Source organism: Gossypium raimondii, chromosome 12 (genome assembly GCF_025698545.1).
Source record: "Gossypium raimondii isolate GPD5lz chromosome 12, ASM2569854v1, whole genome shotgun sequence".
Lineage (NCBI taxonomy): Eukaryota > Viridiplantae > Streptophyta > Magnoliopsida > Malvales > Malvaceae > Gossypium > Gossypium raimondii.
Genome location: NC_068576.1, coordinates 51,792,427 through 51,812,579, shown reverse-complemented (window position 1 = coordinate 51,812,579; position 20,153 = coordinate 51,792,427). Strand labels below are relative to the sequence as shown.

General features: G+C 34.1%; 2 protein-coding genes across 2 annotated transcripts; both read right to left on the bottom strand.

Moving 5' to 3' along the window:
- Window positions 1-7,289: 7,289 nt before the first annotated feature.
- Window positions 7,290-8,225, bottom strand: LOC105764997 (RING-H2 finger protein ATL29). Its single transcript, XM_012583858.2, has one exon. It carries the CDS (start codon window positions 8,223-8,225, stop codon window positions 7,290-7,292), a length of 936 nt encoding a protein of 311 aa, XP_012439312.2.
- Window positions 8,226-11,511: 3,286 nt separating this feature from the next.
- On the bottom strand, window positions 11,512-13,736 carry LOC105764996 (zinc finger CCCH domain-containing protein 12). The gene is given in 3 exon segments (XM_012583856.2): window positions 11,512-11,812; window positions 11,814-11,985; window positions 12,417-13,736. Coding segments are annotated over 3 exon segments (1,029 nt in total). The 5' UTR covers window positions 13,174-13,736; the 3' UTR covers window positions 11,512-11,712.
- Between the last annotated feature and the right edge of the window lie 6,417 nt (window positions 13,737-20,153).

The following is a 20,153-nucleotide window of genomic DNA, read 5'->3' as shown; positions in this document are numbered from 1 at the left end:
TGGTCTTGAGGTATATTTAGAATTAGTGGCGCTTATGAGAAAACGCCGCTAAAGCACATCATTAGCGGCGCATTATAAAAAGCACCGCAAAATATCTTAACCAAAATGCAGCATTTGGTCTTGATGTATATTAGAATTAGTGGCGCTTATGAGAAAACGCCGCTAAAGCACATTTTATAATGCGCCGCAAAATATCTTAACCAAAATGCAACGTTAGGTCTTGATGTATATTAAAATTAGTGGCGCTTATGAGAAAACGCCGCTAAAGCACATCATTAGCGGCGCATTATAAAAAGCGCCGCAAAATATCTTAACCAAAATGCAGCGTTTGGTCTTGAGGTATAGAGCCAATAGTAGCGGTTGTAGAAAACGCCGCTATTTACCGCAATTAGCAGCGCTTAACTAGAAAACTCTGAAAAGTTTTAAACCGAAACGCAACGTTTCGTCTTGAGCTATAGCGTCGTTAGCGGCGCTTACCAGAAAACGCCTCTATATTTCAGCTTTTAGTGGCGCTTTCTTCTAAAACGCCCAAAAGTTTTGACCAAAACGCATCGTTACGGCTTGAACTATAGATGCATTAGCGGCGCTTATTTGAAAACGCCGCTATAGAGCAACTTTTAGTGGCGCTTTAGTGAAAGCGTCGCAAAATTGTTAACCAAAACTGCGTCGTTTTAGTACTTCAGTGGCGTTTTAGGTAAAAACGCCGCAATAAAATTAATTTATTTTTCCATTTTAGGATTTAGAATTTAAGAATGAATAATGGTATAGAGTTTTAGGGTTTATGGTATACTATTTTTTATTTTGGGCTAGGGATTGAAGGTTTGATGTTCAAGGTTTAAAAATATATACTATTTGAAAACTAATTAAATAATAACATTTGAATTTTACTGGGATTCATGCCACTTTGTAGCACACCTATATTATTTAATATAATTAAGAATATAAAATATATGTTTTGTACTAAACTAACATTAGCCACCCGAATTCCCAAAGATATGGTTTAGGATTATGGTTTATGATTTACGGTTTAGACTTTAGGGTTTGGCTAGTTTTAGGGTTTAGAGTGTATGATTTGGTGGTTGTTGTTTGTGGTTTACGGGTTTAATGTTTATGGTTTAGGGTTTAAGATTTACGGTTAATGTTTACGATATAGTGTGGATTGGATTTTGGGGTTTGGCAGTTTGGTGTTTTATGGTTAATTGACGGGTTTAGGGTTTAAGTTTTATGGTTTGGGGTTTGGGATTTAGGGTTTATAGTTTGGGGTTTAAGATTTACGGTTAAGGCTTACAGTATAGTGGGGATTGGATTTTGGGGTTTGATGGTTTGGTATTTTATATGGTTGACGGTTTTAGAGTTTCCACTTTAGGGTTTGGGGCTTTGTGTTTAATCTTGGATATTTTAGACTATAAATGTAAATAATATAAATATAAATTAATATTTAAAAAATATATCAAAATGGGTTAAATCCCAAAAGCACAGATGAACAATGTTTTATTGTTCAATTGTATACATTAACTTTTAATTAGTTTGATCCAGATATTGTAAAATAGTAACATAAATATTGATATAATTAAAATAATTTTTTATTTATATTGCATACATAAATATTTAAATTTATTCAATATAAAAATATATTGATGTATTTATTTTTTAAAATGTGTAATTATTTTTTAAAAATGCATTACTCTCCTTTTTTATTAGTTAATATTTTCTCTCTAATTTAAAAGAAATTATAAACATTAGCGGCGTTTATATTAAAACGCCGCAAAAAGTGAGATATTAGCGGCGTTTTTATAAAAACGCCACAAATTTTATTGAAATGTTAGCAAAACTTGGCCATTTTGTCTTATCTATTAACGGCATTAGTGGCGCTAGGGTAAAAACACCGCAAGTTTGCATTCTGGTAAGACGCTGTCGTTTTTTAATTCCTGTATTTCATCCCAACCCTTAGCCGAAAATCCCTCAGTTTTCCCCTCAAATTTTTCCCCAAAATTCCCCTCCAATTTTTCCCCAAAATTCCCCCAAATCTAGAACCCTAGTTTGTTGCGCTCCAACCTTCCTCTGCAACATTGTTGTAGACCGACCCTTCTGCTGTCGCACGTCGACCGTCACAGTCCTCTACCGTCGCACTCCTCTGCCGTCGCTAGGGTAAATCGGTAAGGTTTTCCTCTTTCTCTCTTGTACATAAATTGTTTTGCACCTGGTTCCGTCTGTCTTACAACCGCACATACATTGTTTTACACCTTCATTGATAACTCAATGCGCAAATTGTATATGCCTATTATTGGTATTAGTGCCTTAATCGTCTTATTTTTCTTGTTCTGCATTTGGCTTTCAGGACTTGCAGGTTAAATCTTCGCCACCACCAATTCAGACTTCAGCACCTATACACAACGATCCTGCTATTATACAGGTAGAGAAAAGAAAATGGTTCTTATCTACTGTTGTATTGTACTACCATAAATAGATTTTTTATTTTCTTTTTAAACCAGTAATATTACCTTATTATGATCAAATTTATATGGAATGATATTTAAAATACTTCTGCATCTGAAGTTCATAGCTAGTATTGTACTTTCTAGTGAAGAAAGAGCCAAAATACTATTTTTTCTTCCCGATGGTTTCCATTTTCTTATATTTAGGATATTATAGGCATTTGAATTTGGTTTAGAGTTTAGCTTGTGTGCGCCAATGTTATTTCTGTTAGTCTTTTTGAACAATTACTTGTGGAGAAATTGGAAAATTGATATGAGATTTTGTTCTTTCTATTGGTTCTTACTGGTTTTTGCTCCTAGTTCTCTCATTAATTTTTAAAGCTTCTTCTCTTCATGTTTATGTCTTGTACACCTTTTTCGTTTTCCTTCAATTGTTGCTCTCAACACTTCATATTCGTGTGAATCACCAAATGATTTTGAGGCCATTGTTGTTGGTGTCAACATACCACTGGTGTTCACATAAGCATAATAATCCAATCTGCTATGTGACATGCATAATTAAATAATTGCTTATCAAATAATTGCTGTCAACAGACCAAAAGTTATTATTATGTATATACATAAGCATAATAATCCAATCTGCTAAGTGTCAACAGACCAAAAGTTATTATTATGTATATATATAACTTCATAATGACTCTATAGCTTATCAAATAATTGTTTTGGTCCCATAGGCTGTTAAATTAGGGGTGTTCATTCGGTTAACCGACCGGTTAACCGACCCGAAATAACATTAACCGAATTAACCGACCTTTCAAAATCTTTAACCGTTAACCAAACCGAATTTTTTTTCAAAAAAATAATCGAACAGAAATTTTTTTGGTTAATTCGGTCGGTTAACCGAATTAACCGAAAATTATATGTTTTTTATTTTTGGTTAAAAATTAACTGAATTAACCAAATTGAATCACTACATAATTAAATTATTTTTAGACTTTTAGACTTTAGTTTTAGTCTTAGTTTTAGAATTTTATTTTATTTATTAAATTATTTGTAATTTTTATGATTGGGTTGGGTTGGGTAATTGGGTTGGGTTGAATACTTGGGTTTAGATTGGGTTTAGGTGAATAGTGGGCCTATTTATATATTATAATTTTATTTATTAATTTTTCGGTTAAACGAAAAAATTGATTAACCGACGGTTTCGAACCGAATTAACCGTTAACCGAAAAATCAAAAAATAATTAACCGACCCCCGACCGAAAAAATTCGGTTAACCGACCGATTAACCGAATTCGGTCGGCTAACCGAATTTTTTCGGTTTTACCCGAATTTTGCACACCCTTATGTCAAATAATTAAATTCTAATAACATTTCTCGTTGCATAATAATTCTTACTCTATAGCTTATCAAATAATTCTTACTCTATAGCTTATAAAATAATTAAATTGTAATAACATTTCTCGTTGCAAAATTTTGTTCATAATTTGTTTATATCCTGTTTGTAGTTTAAAGTAGTTTGTAACTGTTCATAATTCATGTTTGCATTGTTTTGCTTAGCTTGCTGGGTTGGAAGGAGAACGATATTCTTTGGTGTGGAAGGTAAATTTTTTGCCGCTAGCTTGCTGCGTCTTTCGCTGCAGAACTTGGCAATTCTTTGGCGTGGAAGGTAAATTTTTATTCTTCTGTTGTAATGTATCAGCCTTAGTTTGATTGAATGAATGGAATTTTCTGAAGGTAAATTTTCTGTTGCAAACAAAAGGTTTTGTAGTTAATCATCTTGCTCTTCGAGAGAAGCAGAGCAGAGCAGAAAGTACGACGAACTCCAACAGCAGCTTCAGAATATGATGAAGATGTTTCAGCAGTCGCAACTTCCGCCGTCATAGTGTATTGCATAAATATTTTTATCATTTTAACTTTTAACATTTTTGTAAAAATAATATGAATTCTATTTTATTTATTGATTTTAATATTATTTTATTTGTTTAATTTGAAATATTATATAAATTATTGCTTTTGGCTGGTTTAGATTTGGTTGCTTTTGATTTGTTGCTACAAGAGGACTGAAAAAATGGAAAATTTTATTTTACAAAAATCCCAAAATTAGTGGCATTTTTATAAAAGCGCTGCTAAAAGTCATGTTCTATAGCGGCGTTTGTGGAACAAAACGCCGTTAAAGAACATTACTTTTAGCGGCGTTTGTGAAGAAAGCGCTGCTAAAGAACTGCTAAAGAACATTACCTTTAGCGGCGTTTTCGAGGAAGCGCCGCTAAAGAACATGACCTTTAGCGGCGTTTATTTCTGTAAACGCTGCAAACGTTAGCGACGTTGTCGACAGCGGCATTTTTTGCGGCGCTTCCCTAAAAAAATGCCGCTAAAAACCTGTTTTGGTGTAGTGTTATAAAAATTGCCCCTTCCAATCAAAGGGAGGAAAGTGGCCTTCCCTATATAGATCTACATATTTGGTTTTGTGGTAATGAATGCGCGTCTAACATACAATCGGTAAAGAGGTAGCACGTGTTGCATAGATAAAACTTTTGAAGAGTGTGTTTTGAATTTTGAAAGGGCGCCATTTAAGGTTTCGCTAGCTAATAAGGAAGACATGTGTTAAACCATTATTGATTAATGAATCGACGAGTTTATAATTTATAATATAGGACATGTGATGTGCCATTTTAAATATTCCCTTGTACATTTCTTTATTTATAAATAGGGTGCCTTGGGGATTTTGTAGAGATTTTTTGGCTTCTGCATCTTTGGAGAAAAGATTTTAAGAAGAGTTTTCTGGTTCAAGGTTTGGTTGGAATCTCATCCGTCGTTGGTTTTTGGGATGTTTCAGAATTCTTGACCATGGTTGATAGTGATGGGAAAATTTGGTGGTGGGAAGGAAAAAAGGATGGATAAGGCTAGTGAATGATAATGAATGGGTATACCCAATAATGCCTTTGAATTTTTTATTCTTGATGGAGTAAATTGCACGAGGGACATGATAAGAGGGTTTTTTTTTTTTCATTGTTTACCTTCATATTTTTTTCAATACGGAGCGTTAAAAGAGTATGGGATAGCCCCCAGCTAATTGTCAGGCTTCTCCTGATGGATTCTTATATGCTTTTTCATCGATTGTCATTAAAAAGGTGAGCCTCCGATGCTGAATGCCTTTCGCAAGATTTCAAACGTTCAACAAATGATAAGCAATATAACAAGCAATATTTTTCTTGATATTTTCATCAAGTAGGTAAACAAAAAACTGTTCGACTTTTCCATTCGGTAGCTCACTCCAAGCTACGAGCATTGTGCCATAGAGGCAAGACTTCTTTTTAGTTTCCAAATTTAGTTATTTTTATTTGTGTTGTGTTGTGTTTATTTATTTTTGTTTTGTTTTAATTATTTTTTCTATATTATATTCGTGTCATGTTTTAATTTCTAATTAAGATGATTAATTAAAAATTAGTTACTTGAATATCTACACATATTTGACCCACACCTTATTTAATAGCGAAACTCAATAAGCGTTAATTAAATTAAATCACTTTTAATTTAGGCTTTATAATAATAAATATTAAAGGTCCATATTATTCAATAATCTTTTCAAAATATTATATAATATTTACTATATTTTTATATTTAGATATGATATAATTATATATTTAATTCCCAAATTAACAACTTATTGGAAAGGTACATAATGCTTCAGCTTTAAATATAAAATTATAAAAAATGAATATTAACATTTTAATATTAAGATAAATTAATTTAATAATATATAATAAAAACCTGTAAGAAATTAATAATATTATTATTAAATTATAAGATATCAATGTTAATATCCAAATCATGATTAATTTTTATATTATTTTAGTATTAAATATTTTAAAATTAAATAAAATTAATTACATATTTTTAAAAATATTTTAATTAATTACAATATTTATTAAAATTTATTTGAAGAAATTCATTAAAAATTTAATATATACAATCGAAGAATACAAATTAGTTGTAAACTAAGCCAACAAAGACAACTTCCATATTTACTCTAAAACCTTGCTATAGTAGACTTCGTATGATTTATATAGTAATTTAAATTTTAACTCTGAAATTATATATAAATGTTATATTAAAAACTTTAATCTTATTTTTAAGCATAATGAAAGGTATATTCTAGCAATTGGACATAAGAAACCTTAATATTTGAAAATGGCTATTTTTTTGCTTTTTTGGGCCAATCAATCATGACACCTAGAATCTTTATAAGTATTTCCAGTTCATCAATGGTGGATGGTACAACCATACATAAGAACTTTCAAAAAAATGCCTTACCAGCAGTTAGGTAGATGTGCAAGTCAAGTTATATAACAGGAAATCTTATACTTGATGTAAAATCTGACTCCATTGCAGACCTCGAAAATTTACCTCTTTGTTTCGTGTGAGTTATAAAAGTATGAAAAGTTTGATGTAATTAAATTGCCATATTTAAATCCATTTCACCAAAGATGTCTCGACTTTCAGTTTCAGCAACAGAAGGTAATATTGAAAGTCCCTTGCTGAACCTTTTGGATTGTTGTTCAATGGTATCACACATTGTTGAACTTTGCTCATATTTTAGAACGTAAAGAATCAAACTCTTGAAACGCTCAGAAAATAACTGGAAGAACCAAGTTTCAATTCTGTAGATTGATTCCAATGAGCAGTTTTATGATTGAATGATCCCCTCGTCCTTTTTTCTCAAATTACCGGTTCAAGGAATATTGAATTAAGTCCTGTTAGTTTAAAACATTAGAGTGGTGAAGGTTGTCAATAAATTCTATTCAGAATTTTCTATGGGTATCGTGAAAATCCTATCTTTGTTTATCGATTTCAATCTCCTATGCGAGTCTCTGACGGTTCACCAGAACCTCTGTGTCTGTCGTTCGAGGGGCTCGTAAATTCACCAAACACAGTACAACTTCTTGCAGCATGATGTCCCCTGACAATTTTTATTTTAATGTGCTCAGGCAATCTGAGGGTATATCTATCTTCTTCTTTAGCTCTACCTATGGAGTGACCCGTAGAATGAGACCTAGAAAAATTTTCCATTCTTTCGTTTTTTCTAGATTGTTGTTCTTTTGTACTTGAGGTGACTTGTACTTTATCTTCTCCATCAACTTTCTCATCGTTATCATCTTTAATGTCAATGCAAACAGAATCTTCAACTGGACTTTGATTTGCTGAACTTTCAGCATTTGTTGAAATTTCATGCATGGAATTGCTACGAATCAGTAAAGGGGATTTCTTACTAAGCACATCTAACTCTCCTCGACAAACTGGACAAGTTTTATGAGATTCAAGCCAAAGATCAACACACTCTTTATGAAAAACATGGAAACAAATTGTCAAAAGACGAAGCATATCCTCGTCCTCGAACTCTCCCAAGCAAATAGCACATTCTAGGCCATACTTTTCACGACGAAACTCTTTGACAGTGGAATAATAGAATGTTGGAAATGCTTGTATTAGCTCAGGATCAAGGCCGTTACTAATATTTTCACCTGCTGCCGGAGCTACATCAACCGGAGGTGAAGGGTTACGCTGATTATTCCAAAGACTTGCAAGACTCTCTAGGATACACCTACAAAAGTATAATGTTAAAAAACCGAAGGAGAAAGAAATGAAGAAAATTACTGCTACGGTTACAGGTGCTGGCAAGCTAAAGTCTGATGTGGGTGGTCTGGCATAACAAAATGACGGTGACATTGAAATAATAAAGGTAGCAATGACCAGAATGTCGATCATTCCGGCCTCGTAAATTTGCATTGATGAGAAATGAAAATGAAGAAAAAAGAAAAGAATGAGATCTTGGGTTTTTTTTTTTTGTGAAGGGGAAAAAAAAGGGTGGCATGTCAATGTACTATTAAGTAATTTGAAAGCTCATGGATGCTTGGTAAGCATTATATTTATGGCTATTGAGCGAGTCCTTTGTGTGACTTTGCTCTGTTTACTATTGTTGCCAACCAATGACATTATTGAAACCACACCATGGCAAACTACAACATTCCGTATTTAGTATGTGGTTCCTTTTGCTTCAATCTATCTGAAACTTTTTTTACATGCACTAAATACTAATCCATCCATTTAGTTGGATAATTACTTGATTATATAGTCAATCTGAAGGTTAAGAAGATTTGAACTTGTAGTTAAAACAAAGGTTTCCTTGAAAATGGTAACTTTAACAGAGTAGAAGTTTTGTTCTTTTTCAGATTAAAAAGGGTCATTTGTTAATAATATTTGATAACAAGGGCGGAATCTACAGCAGTCATACAAACTTCTTATTCCCAGCCAGGGAGGGAATATTCATGCATAAAAGTTTTACAGCCAAGATGTCGATAGCTAGGGATTCTTTAAAATGTGTAATGGGTGTCGAATGTATCGAAATTAAATTTTTACGCTTAAATTAAAATTAAATTAATTTTGCAGTATAGTAAGTAGGGTAGTCTCAAAAATTAGATTGATCATTTTTTTTTGGTATGTTAAGAAGGATAAAACCATAGCTAGATTAGACGGGGTCAAGTCATTTCGTGACAATCATCATGTAGTTTTTGAAGGATTTCATCTGGGGATTGCTTATATCCATACATGCCCAAAGGCCTTGTGAATGCCATTATTGCCAAACCATCAACAACTTGGTTACCTTATCTGAATATATGTGTCACCTTAATCCTCCAAGGACGTTAAATCATTTCTTTAATAGCTAACAACATTGTTGAATGATGTAACTTAACTGATTCATCTTGAATTAACTAAATTGCACTCATACTATTCATCTCAAGCGCAACCCTTTGAAAACCTAGACTCCAAGCAAATTGAAGACCCTCTAGAGCTTTCCAAAGTTCGGCGTTTAGCGTAGAACAACAACCAATATATTTGAAGAAGCCAAAAATCCACGTACCATGGTTATCCCGGATAACTACTAGACATTTTATACATAGCACCATCAGTGTTTACCTTATACCATCCTTCCCCATGTGGATGCCACCCTACGAAACTGCAAGTTTTGTTTTCCCTTTGCTTGAACAAACTCATTGTTTCTCGGTTGAGCTAAAAAAACTCATCCCGCATTCTATAACTCTTCTCCAAGATATTAACCCCTTCAATGAAATCTGTCCATAATTGCCAACAGATAACACCAAAAAGAGTAGGCCAATCATCAAAATTACGTGCAAAATAATTGGAGTCGGATAAGTTAATCTCAATCCAATCCTCCATACTGAGATTTAAAAAATTCCTGTCTTTTTTCTGGTTTGATCACCACCATCCATGCCGCTACACTTAGGAAACAATGTCTTAGAACATGATTAGTGGTATCTGTTGATTTCCCACACACTTTGCAGTTTGTATCCAAAGTAAGGTGTCTTCTTGCTCTTACATAATTAGGAAGTGCTTTGTTTAAAAAAACAAGTCAGGGAAAAACTCGTACCTTTTAAGGACTTGGAAAATACCAGATTTTATCACGACCATTAATCTCTAGTCCACAAATAAAGTCATATGCAGAGTGAATCGTGAATATGTTCTTGTTATCAATACCCCATCCAAGAAGATCATCCATATCATGTGATGAAGTAGGTTTATAAGCTGAAATGTTCAACACCACTGGACTCGGCAAGACAGATTTGAACAAATCCCAATTCCAATCCCCACACGGTGATACCATGTCTGACACTGAAACGAGATTATCAGGTATAAACTCGGGTTGTGTACAAACATCCACAAGAGGACCCCACTCCTTCACCCAATTATCTCTCCAAAAATCCACATTTCTTGAACCAAGGCCATCGTTTTTTGTATCTTTACAAATTTCTTTCCATTCCACAAGACTTATCCCTTTTTTCTCAATATGACCCCAGACAAAACTAGGAATGATCCTCTCCATTTTAGCGCAAACTCCTTTCGGGATTACCATCAACTGCATAGCATAAATAGAGATAGCTGCTAATACTGCTTTAACTAACGTTATTCGACCTGCTAGCAAAAGTAGCTTAGCCTTCCATCCTGCCATTTTTTTTTCTCATGTTATCCATTATATATTGGAAAATGTCTTTTGTCACTCTTTGATGAAGTAGTGGAACATCTAAATACTTTCCCAAATTATCCACATGGGAGAAACCAAGACCACCACTGATACTCAAATTCAAATCTTGTGTCACATTCTTAGAGAAAAAAATCTTAGTTTTTTGAGTATTTACCTGATAGCCAGATTTGTTATGACCAAAAATTTGAGTAAACTGATATAACAAAAGCTTCAGCTTTAGGAAAGATTTTGACTTCAACTTCGAACATGTTCAAACCACTAATCTTTCTGTATGTAAATTAATTGCGGGAATAGATCGACAGGTAATTCTTACCAAGTGAATAACCTTGAAATCAACTTCCACAATCTAATTCCTTTGCCGCCTTACGAACTAGAAGAATCCGACTCAAATCAACGATCTTAACTTCGTAGGTCGATTAAATTTGATCGTTAACTCCCTTGACGGATTCAACTACTCACTCAATTGGTCATGTCAATTTGTTCTTTAGTGAACCAAACATGACAATTACGAATCACATCGGTTCAACAACTGTATATCATCTTTGATGCTAAAACAACGTTATGAGACGACTGAATTTATCTCCTAAACTGTAGAATTAAACGTATAATTTCAAAGTCTCACAGTTCAAACACTAAATTAGTTATCCGCCTAAAGTTAGAATTAAAATTTAATTACTCGTAATTTTAAAGAATACATAAAGGAAAATTATGCTCAAAAGAAATATTATTAAAAATTCAAAGAAAAGCTAAAAAAAAAACCAAAAACCGTCGTTCTGCGGCTACAGCCAAAATTCAAAATCCCCGCTTAAAGCCATAAATAATAATAATAATACTAAACCCTAGAATGAAATATATAAGTTGTTTCTTGTGCTTCAAGGTAAATCTAGTTCCTAATTCAATTATTAGAATAATCCTAATGTTTAAGAATGCAAAATTTTCATTGTAGTCCATAATTTAACTTGTTTTCCAACAAATTAGACAACATTATACCCATATAAAATATTATCCATAGAATACTAAAATCAAAATTAATTAAACTAAATAATAAAAATATGTCAATTATTTGAAAGCTATAAGTGAGCAATGAAAAAAATTTCCCACATCACATAAGCTAAAGGGTAAATGACACAACTGTCCTGGTAATATCTAAATTATTCACTTTCTCACTTGCAAGGAATTTCAGCTCTCATCTCTTGTTTGCCATAACAACAGAGTTTATTCAAAATCATCGATCCAGTCTCCATATATCCGACTGATTTTATCTGGACCCTTCCAATTGTGGGGAGTTGTTTGTCCTGGTTTCTGGAGTACAATATGTTCGCTGTGAAGGAACTCCAAGATCTGAAAGTGGAACTGAAGGGATTGATGCAGCCATAGTATCTGCAGGCGTCTTTAAAGGCGCTCCTCCCGCTTGCTTTGAATCGAAAGGGGCAACAAAAGAATCCTTAGCTTCTGTATCCCCAAGGGCACCTCCATGTCTGTGTAGCTCTGTATAAACAAGAAATGTTCATCCCTATAGCAAAAGCAGACCAAAACAACTCCCCAATTAAAGCTTGTTTCCATCAAATAAAATGCACGCTAAAGCACATAAGAGTACAAGCGTATGCCTGTAACAAGTTCATGATCTCACTTAACAAGTGCGCTCTACCATGATAACAGTCCAGCATTAACTTGTGTCCAACTCACCTTCTACTCATCAATGATTAGTAAACTATATGGTTGCTGTCAAGGAAGAAAACTATAAATATCATCGTTTGTTTTATTGGATATCTACCCACTTAAAGACAACAGCAGAAAATTCCATCATGCTCAAGGGAATTGAAAATTTACAGCTACTTTTCCGTAAATGGGAGCATTTATCTAAACCAAGAAGAGATAAAAAGGAAAAGTAAAACGGTTAAACAATCAATAAACCGTACCAGCAACTCCACGAGCAAAATGACATTTATTTCCAAACGGGCAGTACCCGGTAAGTTCCCACTTATTACAAATCCTGGTCTTCCAATTAGATGGTTTAACATTCGATCCACTCCCACAACCGCCACTAGCAGCACCTCCTCCCCCTCCCCCGCCACCACCATATCCTCCAGGTCCCAAACTTATAGCCACACTCTCTCGATTCTTTGACTGCTCGTCATGCAAAAATGTGCAATTATCACCATAAGGACACCCTTCCTCAGTGTAAAACTTTTTGCAATGCCTTCCTTTATATGACCTCTGTGTTTCCCCTGAAAAACTATTAGACCCCAAAGAAGGAATGTGGAATTCCTCTCTTGGCTCTGCCAAAATCCCTTTCTCTTCTTCATGAGCAGCCACTATTTCTTGCCAATTAGGAGGTGGGCGTCGAAGCTCTTCAATGCTATGAGCAAAGTTACAGTTTTTAATGTATGGGCAAGTGCCAGCCCTGAACTTGCAACAAAGCTTGGTCTTGAAAAACATTTTGCCTATGGCTTTGGACCTAGAATTTAAATCCTGGGAATTTCTTGATTTCTTGTTTGGTGGCATGTCTGAATTGGACCGCGATTGAGGTTGTCTTTGGTCGTAGCTGAAATTAGAAGGTGTGTCGTTAAAGGTTTCTTCACTGTTCCAAGCACGGTAATCTTCTTCTGTTGCCCAAACTGAAGGGTCTATCGGATTTGGAATTACATGAACTACATTATCTCTACTGTAATCCATGTTGGTTTTCACAAAAGAATATCAAAAAGGAGTTTTTTGTGAAAAAAAGAAAGAAAGAAGAGAAAACTATAATTTTAGTAAGAAAACATGATGCAGATGTACCCAGAAGCTAAAATTACATCAACTGGATGATATCGAAGTTAAACTGTGAGATTTTAATGATTTGAGAAATGGGTATTTGATTACGCATCTAAAGACACTAAAATTTAACAGAAAACCTGAAAACAACAACAAGAAAGAAATAAACTACAACAGATCAAACAAAGACAGAAATGAAGAAACAATAAAAGAAAAATCCATTGAAAGATTTGTTGTTCGATCTATAACATTAAAATACCATAAGAGATTTTTTTTGGAAAAGGATATATAATTTATCAGGATAATAAACATGTAAACGTAGATATATAAATTTTCACGTATGGAAATAAATTCGAGATAGATTTCGTTTATAGACCACAAAGAGAAGAAATCAACAAATGCAAAGAAAGAGTTTCAACACTTATTTTTCTGAAAAAATTATGGTTAAACTCTCCGCAATCAGCAGAGAAGTTGGAAGAAGAGGTAAACCGGTAAAGAGGCGAAGCGTAAACCTGTAGTTTTTTCTACCTTTTGTTGGCTGCTTTTTTTTTTTTTTCTAATTATTTCAAATTAATTGGTGATTAATCGAAATTGAATCTAATTCTGTTTATTTTAATATATAATAAATTTTAATTTTTATTATATAAAAAATATTTTATATTGAAAATCATTTAAAATGATTTAAAAGTTCTTGAAACATATATATATTTTAAAATATTTATAAAAGTAGATATTAAAATTTTAGATATTAAAATTTTATTAAATAATATTCAAAAGTTATAAAATAAAATTTATTTTATTAAAATAAAACTAGAGAATTAAAACAAAAATTAATATAAAAATTAAGAACCAAACTGAATTATGATGAAAAGTTCAAAAATTTTAAAATCAACCCAATTTAACTACATTTTTCTTTTTAAGAATTATATTTGGCATTTTAGAGAGAGTATATGTAATAGATCTCGAAGATCAAACATTATTCTTCTATTCAATCAATTTTTTCTTGAGCAGTAAAAGCATAGATTTTTGGGGCATAATAACAATAATAAGAATTGTTATGATGTTCGTCATTCACTACACCAGAATAGGTTTTTAGCGGCGTTTTTTTAGGCCTTTAGCGGCGCTTTTTAGCGTCACTAAAGGTGTTTGCGGCTCTTCGAAAAAACGCTGCTAAAAATCATGTTCTTTAGCGGCGCTTTCATCACGAACGCCGCGAAAAGTAATGTTCTTTAGTGGGGCTTTTATAAAAAACGCCACTAATTTTGGGATTTTTGTAAAATAAAATTTTCCATTTTATCAGCCCTCCTGTAACAACAAATCAAAAGCAACCAGATCTAAACCAGCCAAAAATAATAAAATTATATGATATTTCAAATTAAACTAATAAAATAATATTATTATCAATAAATAAAAGTGAATTCATACTTTTCTTTACAAAAATGTTAAAAGTTAAAATGATAAAAATATTTATGCAATACACTATGACGGCGGAAGTTGCGACTGCTGAAACATCTTCATCATAATCTGAAGCTGCTGTTGAAGTTCGTCGTACTTTTTGCTCTGCTCTGCTTCTCTCGATGCCGCATCTACTTTAAGTTGTAGCTGGAGTTCTTCATATTTCTTTTGAACCTCTGCTTCTCTCGCTACTTCTCGCGCTGCAGCCTCTACTTCTCTCGCTGTAGCCTCTGCTTCCCTCGTTGTCGCCTCTGCTTTAAGTTGTAACTGGAGTTCTTCATATTTCCTTTGAACCTCAAATGTGGTCGCTTACATCTGAGTCATCTGGTCTTTTAACCTCGAACTTGACTTGAGCGACGACTCCAAGCCATGTATTGTCATGATTTGGATCCAAAATATTGGGTTGGACTAACAAAAGATCCTTGAAATCGAACCCGACCATACCTTTCAGGACCCAAAACTTTAATAATAATCCGGTTATCAATGTCTTTTAGATGAACAGAACTATCACTAGAAGCAATCGCTTCGTACTCCGCCTTTTTATCCTTTAGTTTTTCCTAATAAATAAATCACATAGTTAGGAACGCAATATATATTAAAAAAATAAATGCAACATAACAATAGTCGCATTACAAGCAATACATTAAACCATTAGAAAATAAACACTATAAATAACTAAAACAAGTCAAATCGTATTAAGTAAACGTACCATAATTTCACCAGCTTCAGGAGTCATAGCAGATCTATCTTTCTTCCTATGTGTAATTTCAAAAAGTTGAAGGCGTCCAACTTTTTGACCGGACGATCGTTCCTACAATATAGTAGTAAAAATATTATTTGATGGAAAGTTATACATATTTGACAATATTAAAAAAATTAAAAATACCTCCGCCTCAGCTACACATGTAAAACTTCTCGACCAGGCTGTGTGAGTGAATTTTTGTTTCTGTCTGCTGCTTTTTCCAACTCGTTCACGATCCTACGTTATGAAATTTTTAATACGTAAATAGTATTTACTATAAACCAAAATAATTACAATAGTTTGGAAGTACGTCATACATCGCCTTTCTTCGAATGCCAAAATCTAACCGCATCTTCCGATTGGTCCCTTAACATACCCGGCGGGACATTTTGCAATTTCTCATCGAGGGTTGTTTTTGTCTTATAATAATATTTCTTCAAAGTACTTTTATGGTCTCTCCATCTTTTTCCCAATGCCTTCTTTACATAAGCATCCGAGACCTCTAAAGCAAACTTCCCCTATAAAAAACACAAGTTAATAAAGTAAATATAAATGAAACTATTTCCCAAGCATTACAGATGACATTAACATTTTGTTACCTTAATATTATCGATGGCTTGGTTTTTGTTGCTATCGGGCATTTGATGCCATGACTCGTAGTTGATAGGCAACATATTCGCATTTCATGCTAAAATGCCCATGTATCATGCTAAAAGTCGAGCTTTTGATCCAACAAGCTGACCAAAACTGTTTCTGCATACCATGACACGCTCGACTGGATCTAACTCGTATAAATCTGTAAGTAGCGTACGTCCTCGACCTCTGCGCGTCCCACCATTTTCAGATGAAAATGGTATATTATAATATAAGAATTTGAAAAATAAATCAATTATAAGTCAACACGCATGTAAATTAAATGTAAAATTACTTTGAACTTCTGTAGGATCCTCAGGTGTAATCGGAACATTTGAAGATCCAATTCATCTGTTGTTCAGTACTATTTGTTTCTATCGAGTTTGGATCATTTTGAACAATGCTTCTCCTTGGAATTTTTCTTCTAGGCATTTTATCGCAATAAACATAAAATAGTTGAAAACTTAATAACTAATTACAACAACAACAAAGACATATAAAATAGTTGAAATATATAATAAGACTAAGATTTAAATTATGATATTACATATAATTAAACAATCGTAAAATCTTACTACATCATTATTCGTAAATATCTTCATCCGTATCCTGACGAACCCATTGAAATTGTGCACTAGTACTAGGGATATTATCGTTTAAGTTTTGTTCTGGAAAGGGCAAAGTTTCTGATCTGTCGTCGATGTTATCTCTACTTCCACTGCCCATGTCAAACAAGTCTCTAGGGATGTTACGGAGTACAACGTACCAACCCTCATCAGTTGGATCTTTTGAGTAAAATATTTGTTTGACTTGAGATGAGAATACATACGGCTCATCTATCAGTTGTTGTCCTGTGTGAATCAATCGGGCGAAGTTCATCATTGTAAAACCAAATTGATCTTGCTTAATTCCACGAGCAGTATTAACATCGGCCCAATCACCTCGAAATAAGAAAACTTTCCATTTGCCGTAGTAATCCAACTCAATTATGTCAGTAAGATGTCCGAAATATTCCACATTTCCCTCGACAAGATTATTGTCCCTAGCACTAGCATAACTTGTAATTGCAGAATTAACAACTATTCCACAATTTTGCGTTCTCCTCAACCTCTCGCGATATTTTGTATGAAATCTGAATCCGTTGATGAAGAACGCACTATATCTTTTAACCACTCGATTTGGACCTTGGGAGAGCCATTTAACTTCGTCGTTTACGTTCTTCCCACTCCAAACTTATTGAATGGAAAGTAAACTGAGTAATTAAAAATGTTATAAGAAAACATTATTATTTGTAAGCGGAAGCTCCAACTGCATACCGTTTGGCTTAACCATTCATGAAAAGATTCTGTAAACAACTTATTGATATCTCAATGTTGTGTTCTTCGGGAGCGAGAACGAGATCTCAATATTTGTTTGTACTCACTATGTTAAAAAAATTTCACTTTGTTAGAAGATAAACAATTTTTAATTTGATAAATATTTATCAAATTTGTAGAACTTACTTTCGTAAAGGTTCCATTGATTCGTGGTGAAACAGAACATATCGATGTGCTTGTACCCACGATAAATGATCTAATTCTGCAATTTCAACTTTGTCGATTGGTTCTCCAAAACTTTGGAACAAATAAGTATCAGCGAAGTTATGGTCCGTGAGTCCAGCATTCCTATTTGGTCTGTTCAACCTTGTTTCAACATCTTCCAAATATCTTGAGCAGAAGGTCATACATTCCTCTGCCAAGTAGCCTTCAGCAATCGATCCTTCTGGATATCGCTTGTTGCGGCAGTAAGACTTTAATTTGGATAGGAACCTAAACACGATATACAACATTATCAAAAGTGTATTACTAAAGCCATAGAGGTGAATGAAGGAAAATTTTAAAAATTTTAATTAACACCTTTCTATGGGATACATCCATCGATAGAAAAAGGGTCCGCCAAGAATTGCTTCGTGCGGGAGATGGATTATCAAGTGAACCATAATGGTGAAGAAGGAAGGTGGGAAGATTTTCTCCATGTTGCACAAAGTCAAAGTGGCTCGATCCTGTACCTTCTGAAGTTCCTGAACATCCAAAACTTTGCCACAAATGGCTTTCATTATATTGGATAGTTCAATTATACAAGACGTCACCTTCTTGGACATACAACATCGTAGAGCAACTAGCAGTAAATCTTGCATCAAGATGTGATAGTCATGTGATTTTAGCGAATATAATCTTCGATCTTTAACACTAACACATCAAGATATATTTGATGCATACGCATCTAGAACCTTTATATCCTTCAACACCATGCAAAACAGTTCTTTCTCCGTCTTGGACATTGAGAAAATTGAAGGCAGCAACCGATATTTCCCATTCGAAAGTGGATTCGGATGAAGATCAGGTCGAATTCCCATCTGAACTAAATCAAGTCGACTCTGAAGATTGTCTTTTGATTTTCCGTCTACATTTAAAATTGTACCGACAATGTTCTCGCAGACATTTTTCTCAATATGCATAACATCAAGATTGTGTCGTAATAGGTGGTGCTCCCAATAAGGCAACTCAAAAAAATACTTCTTTTTTTCCACAAGTCCGCCTCATTAGGATCATCCTCTTCATCAGAGTCATCATCAGCTTCATCATTTGATCTTTTATTTCTTTGCGTATTTGCCGGTTGGTTCATCTTCCCATAACTGAAATTCATATCTTCCAACATTAACAAGATTTTAGATCCAGTTGTTTGCGAAGGAGCTTCTCTGAACTCTTCAGTACCGTCAAATGCTGAACTCTGAAATTTAAATCTATGATTTTCTGGTAACCACTGACGATGCCCCATGTAAGAGAACTTCTTCCCATTGTATAATCATTGCGAACATGTTTGTGCAGCACAACAAGGACACGCATAACGACCCTTGGTACTCCAACCGGATAAATTGGCATAAGCGGGGAAGTCATTAATAGTCCACATCAAAGCTGCACGTAAATTAAAGTTATCATTTCTCAGCACATCGTATGTCTCGATACCAGCCCATAACTGTTTTAACTATTCAATAAGTGGCTGTAAATAAATGTCGATATCTTTCTCGGGCCCTTTCTCTCCAGGGATAATCATAGATAAGATAAGGGAAGATTGCTTCATGCAAATCCACAGAGGCAGATTGTAAGGAACAAGCACTACTGGCCAAGTACTGTACGCAGTACTCATGATCTTGTAAGGATTAAATCCATCAGATGCTAAGCCAAGCCTCACACTCCTAGGATCGCTTGCAAAGCTTGGAAATTTATTGTCAAATGATTTCCAAGCTAAAGAATCTATCGGATGCCTTAATAATCCATCATCGGTTCGTCCATCATAGTGCCACGTCATAGACTCCGCTGTCTTCGACGACATGAAAAGCCTTTGAAACCTTGGTATCAGCGGAAAATACCACAAAATCTTGACCGGCTTCTTTCTTGGTTGTGCATTATTTTCATCATCATTCCCATCTTCTATGTTTCTATTTATCCAACGTGATTGGCCGCACATATGACAGCACTATTGGTTTCTCTGATCGCCCCAATACAACATGCAGTCATTCGGGCAACTATGGATTTTGGTGTACCCAAGACCTAAATCTTTTATCATTTTCTTCATGTCCTTGCATGATTGAGGGATTTTTGCAAATGGAAACATCTCTCTCAAAAACTCTAACAGCATTGTCAAAGAGTTCCCGGTCTACCCTCCCAAACATTTTAACTGAAAAAGACGAATACAGAAAGACAATTTTGAGAATTTTGATCCCTCATACAGTTCTTCGTTCATGTCATTAAGTAGCGCGTAGAACTTCGCCGCTTCTCCATTCGGCTCTTCATGATGTACACTTGTTCCGGGTTCGGTAAAAGCATTTCCACCGAGATTACAATCATCAGATGCCACAAAGTCAGCTGGGAACGACTGTAAACCATGATTGTGAATATTAAATGCTTCCCGTAACATCCCTTCCATGTCATCCCCTCTAACAGTCTGATGGTAAGCAGTACTATCATAAGATACATCCATACTTGAAGAGGAAGTACTAGGCGGGCATTCTCTATGAAAAAACCATTGTTTA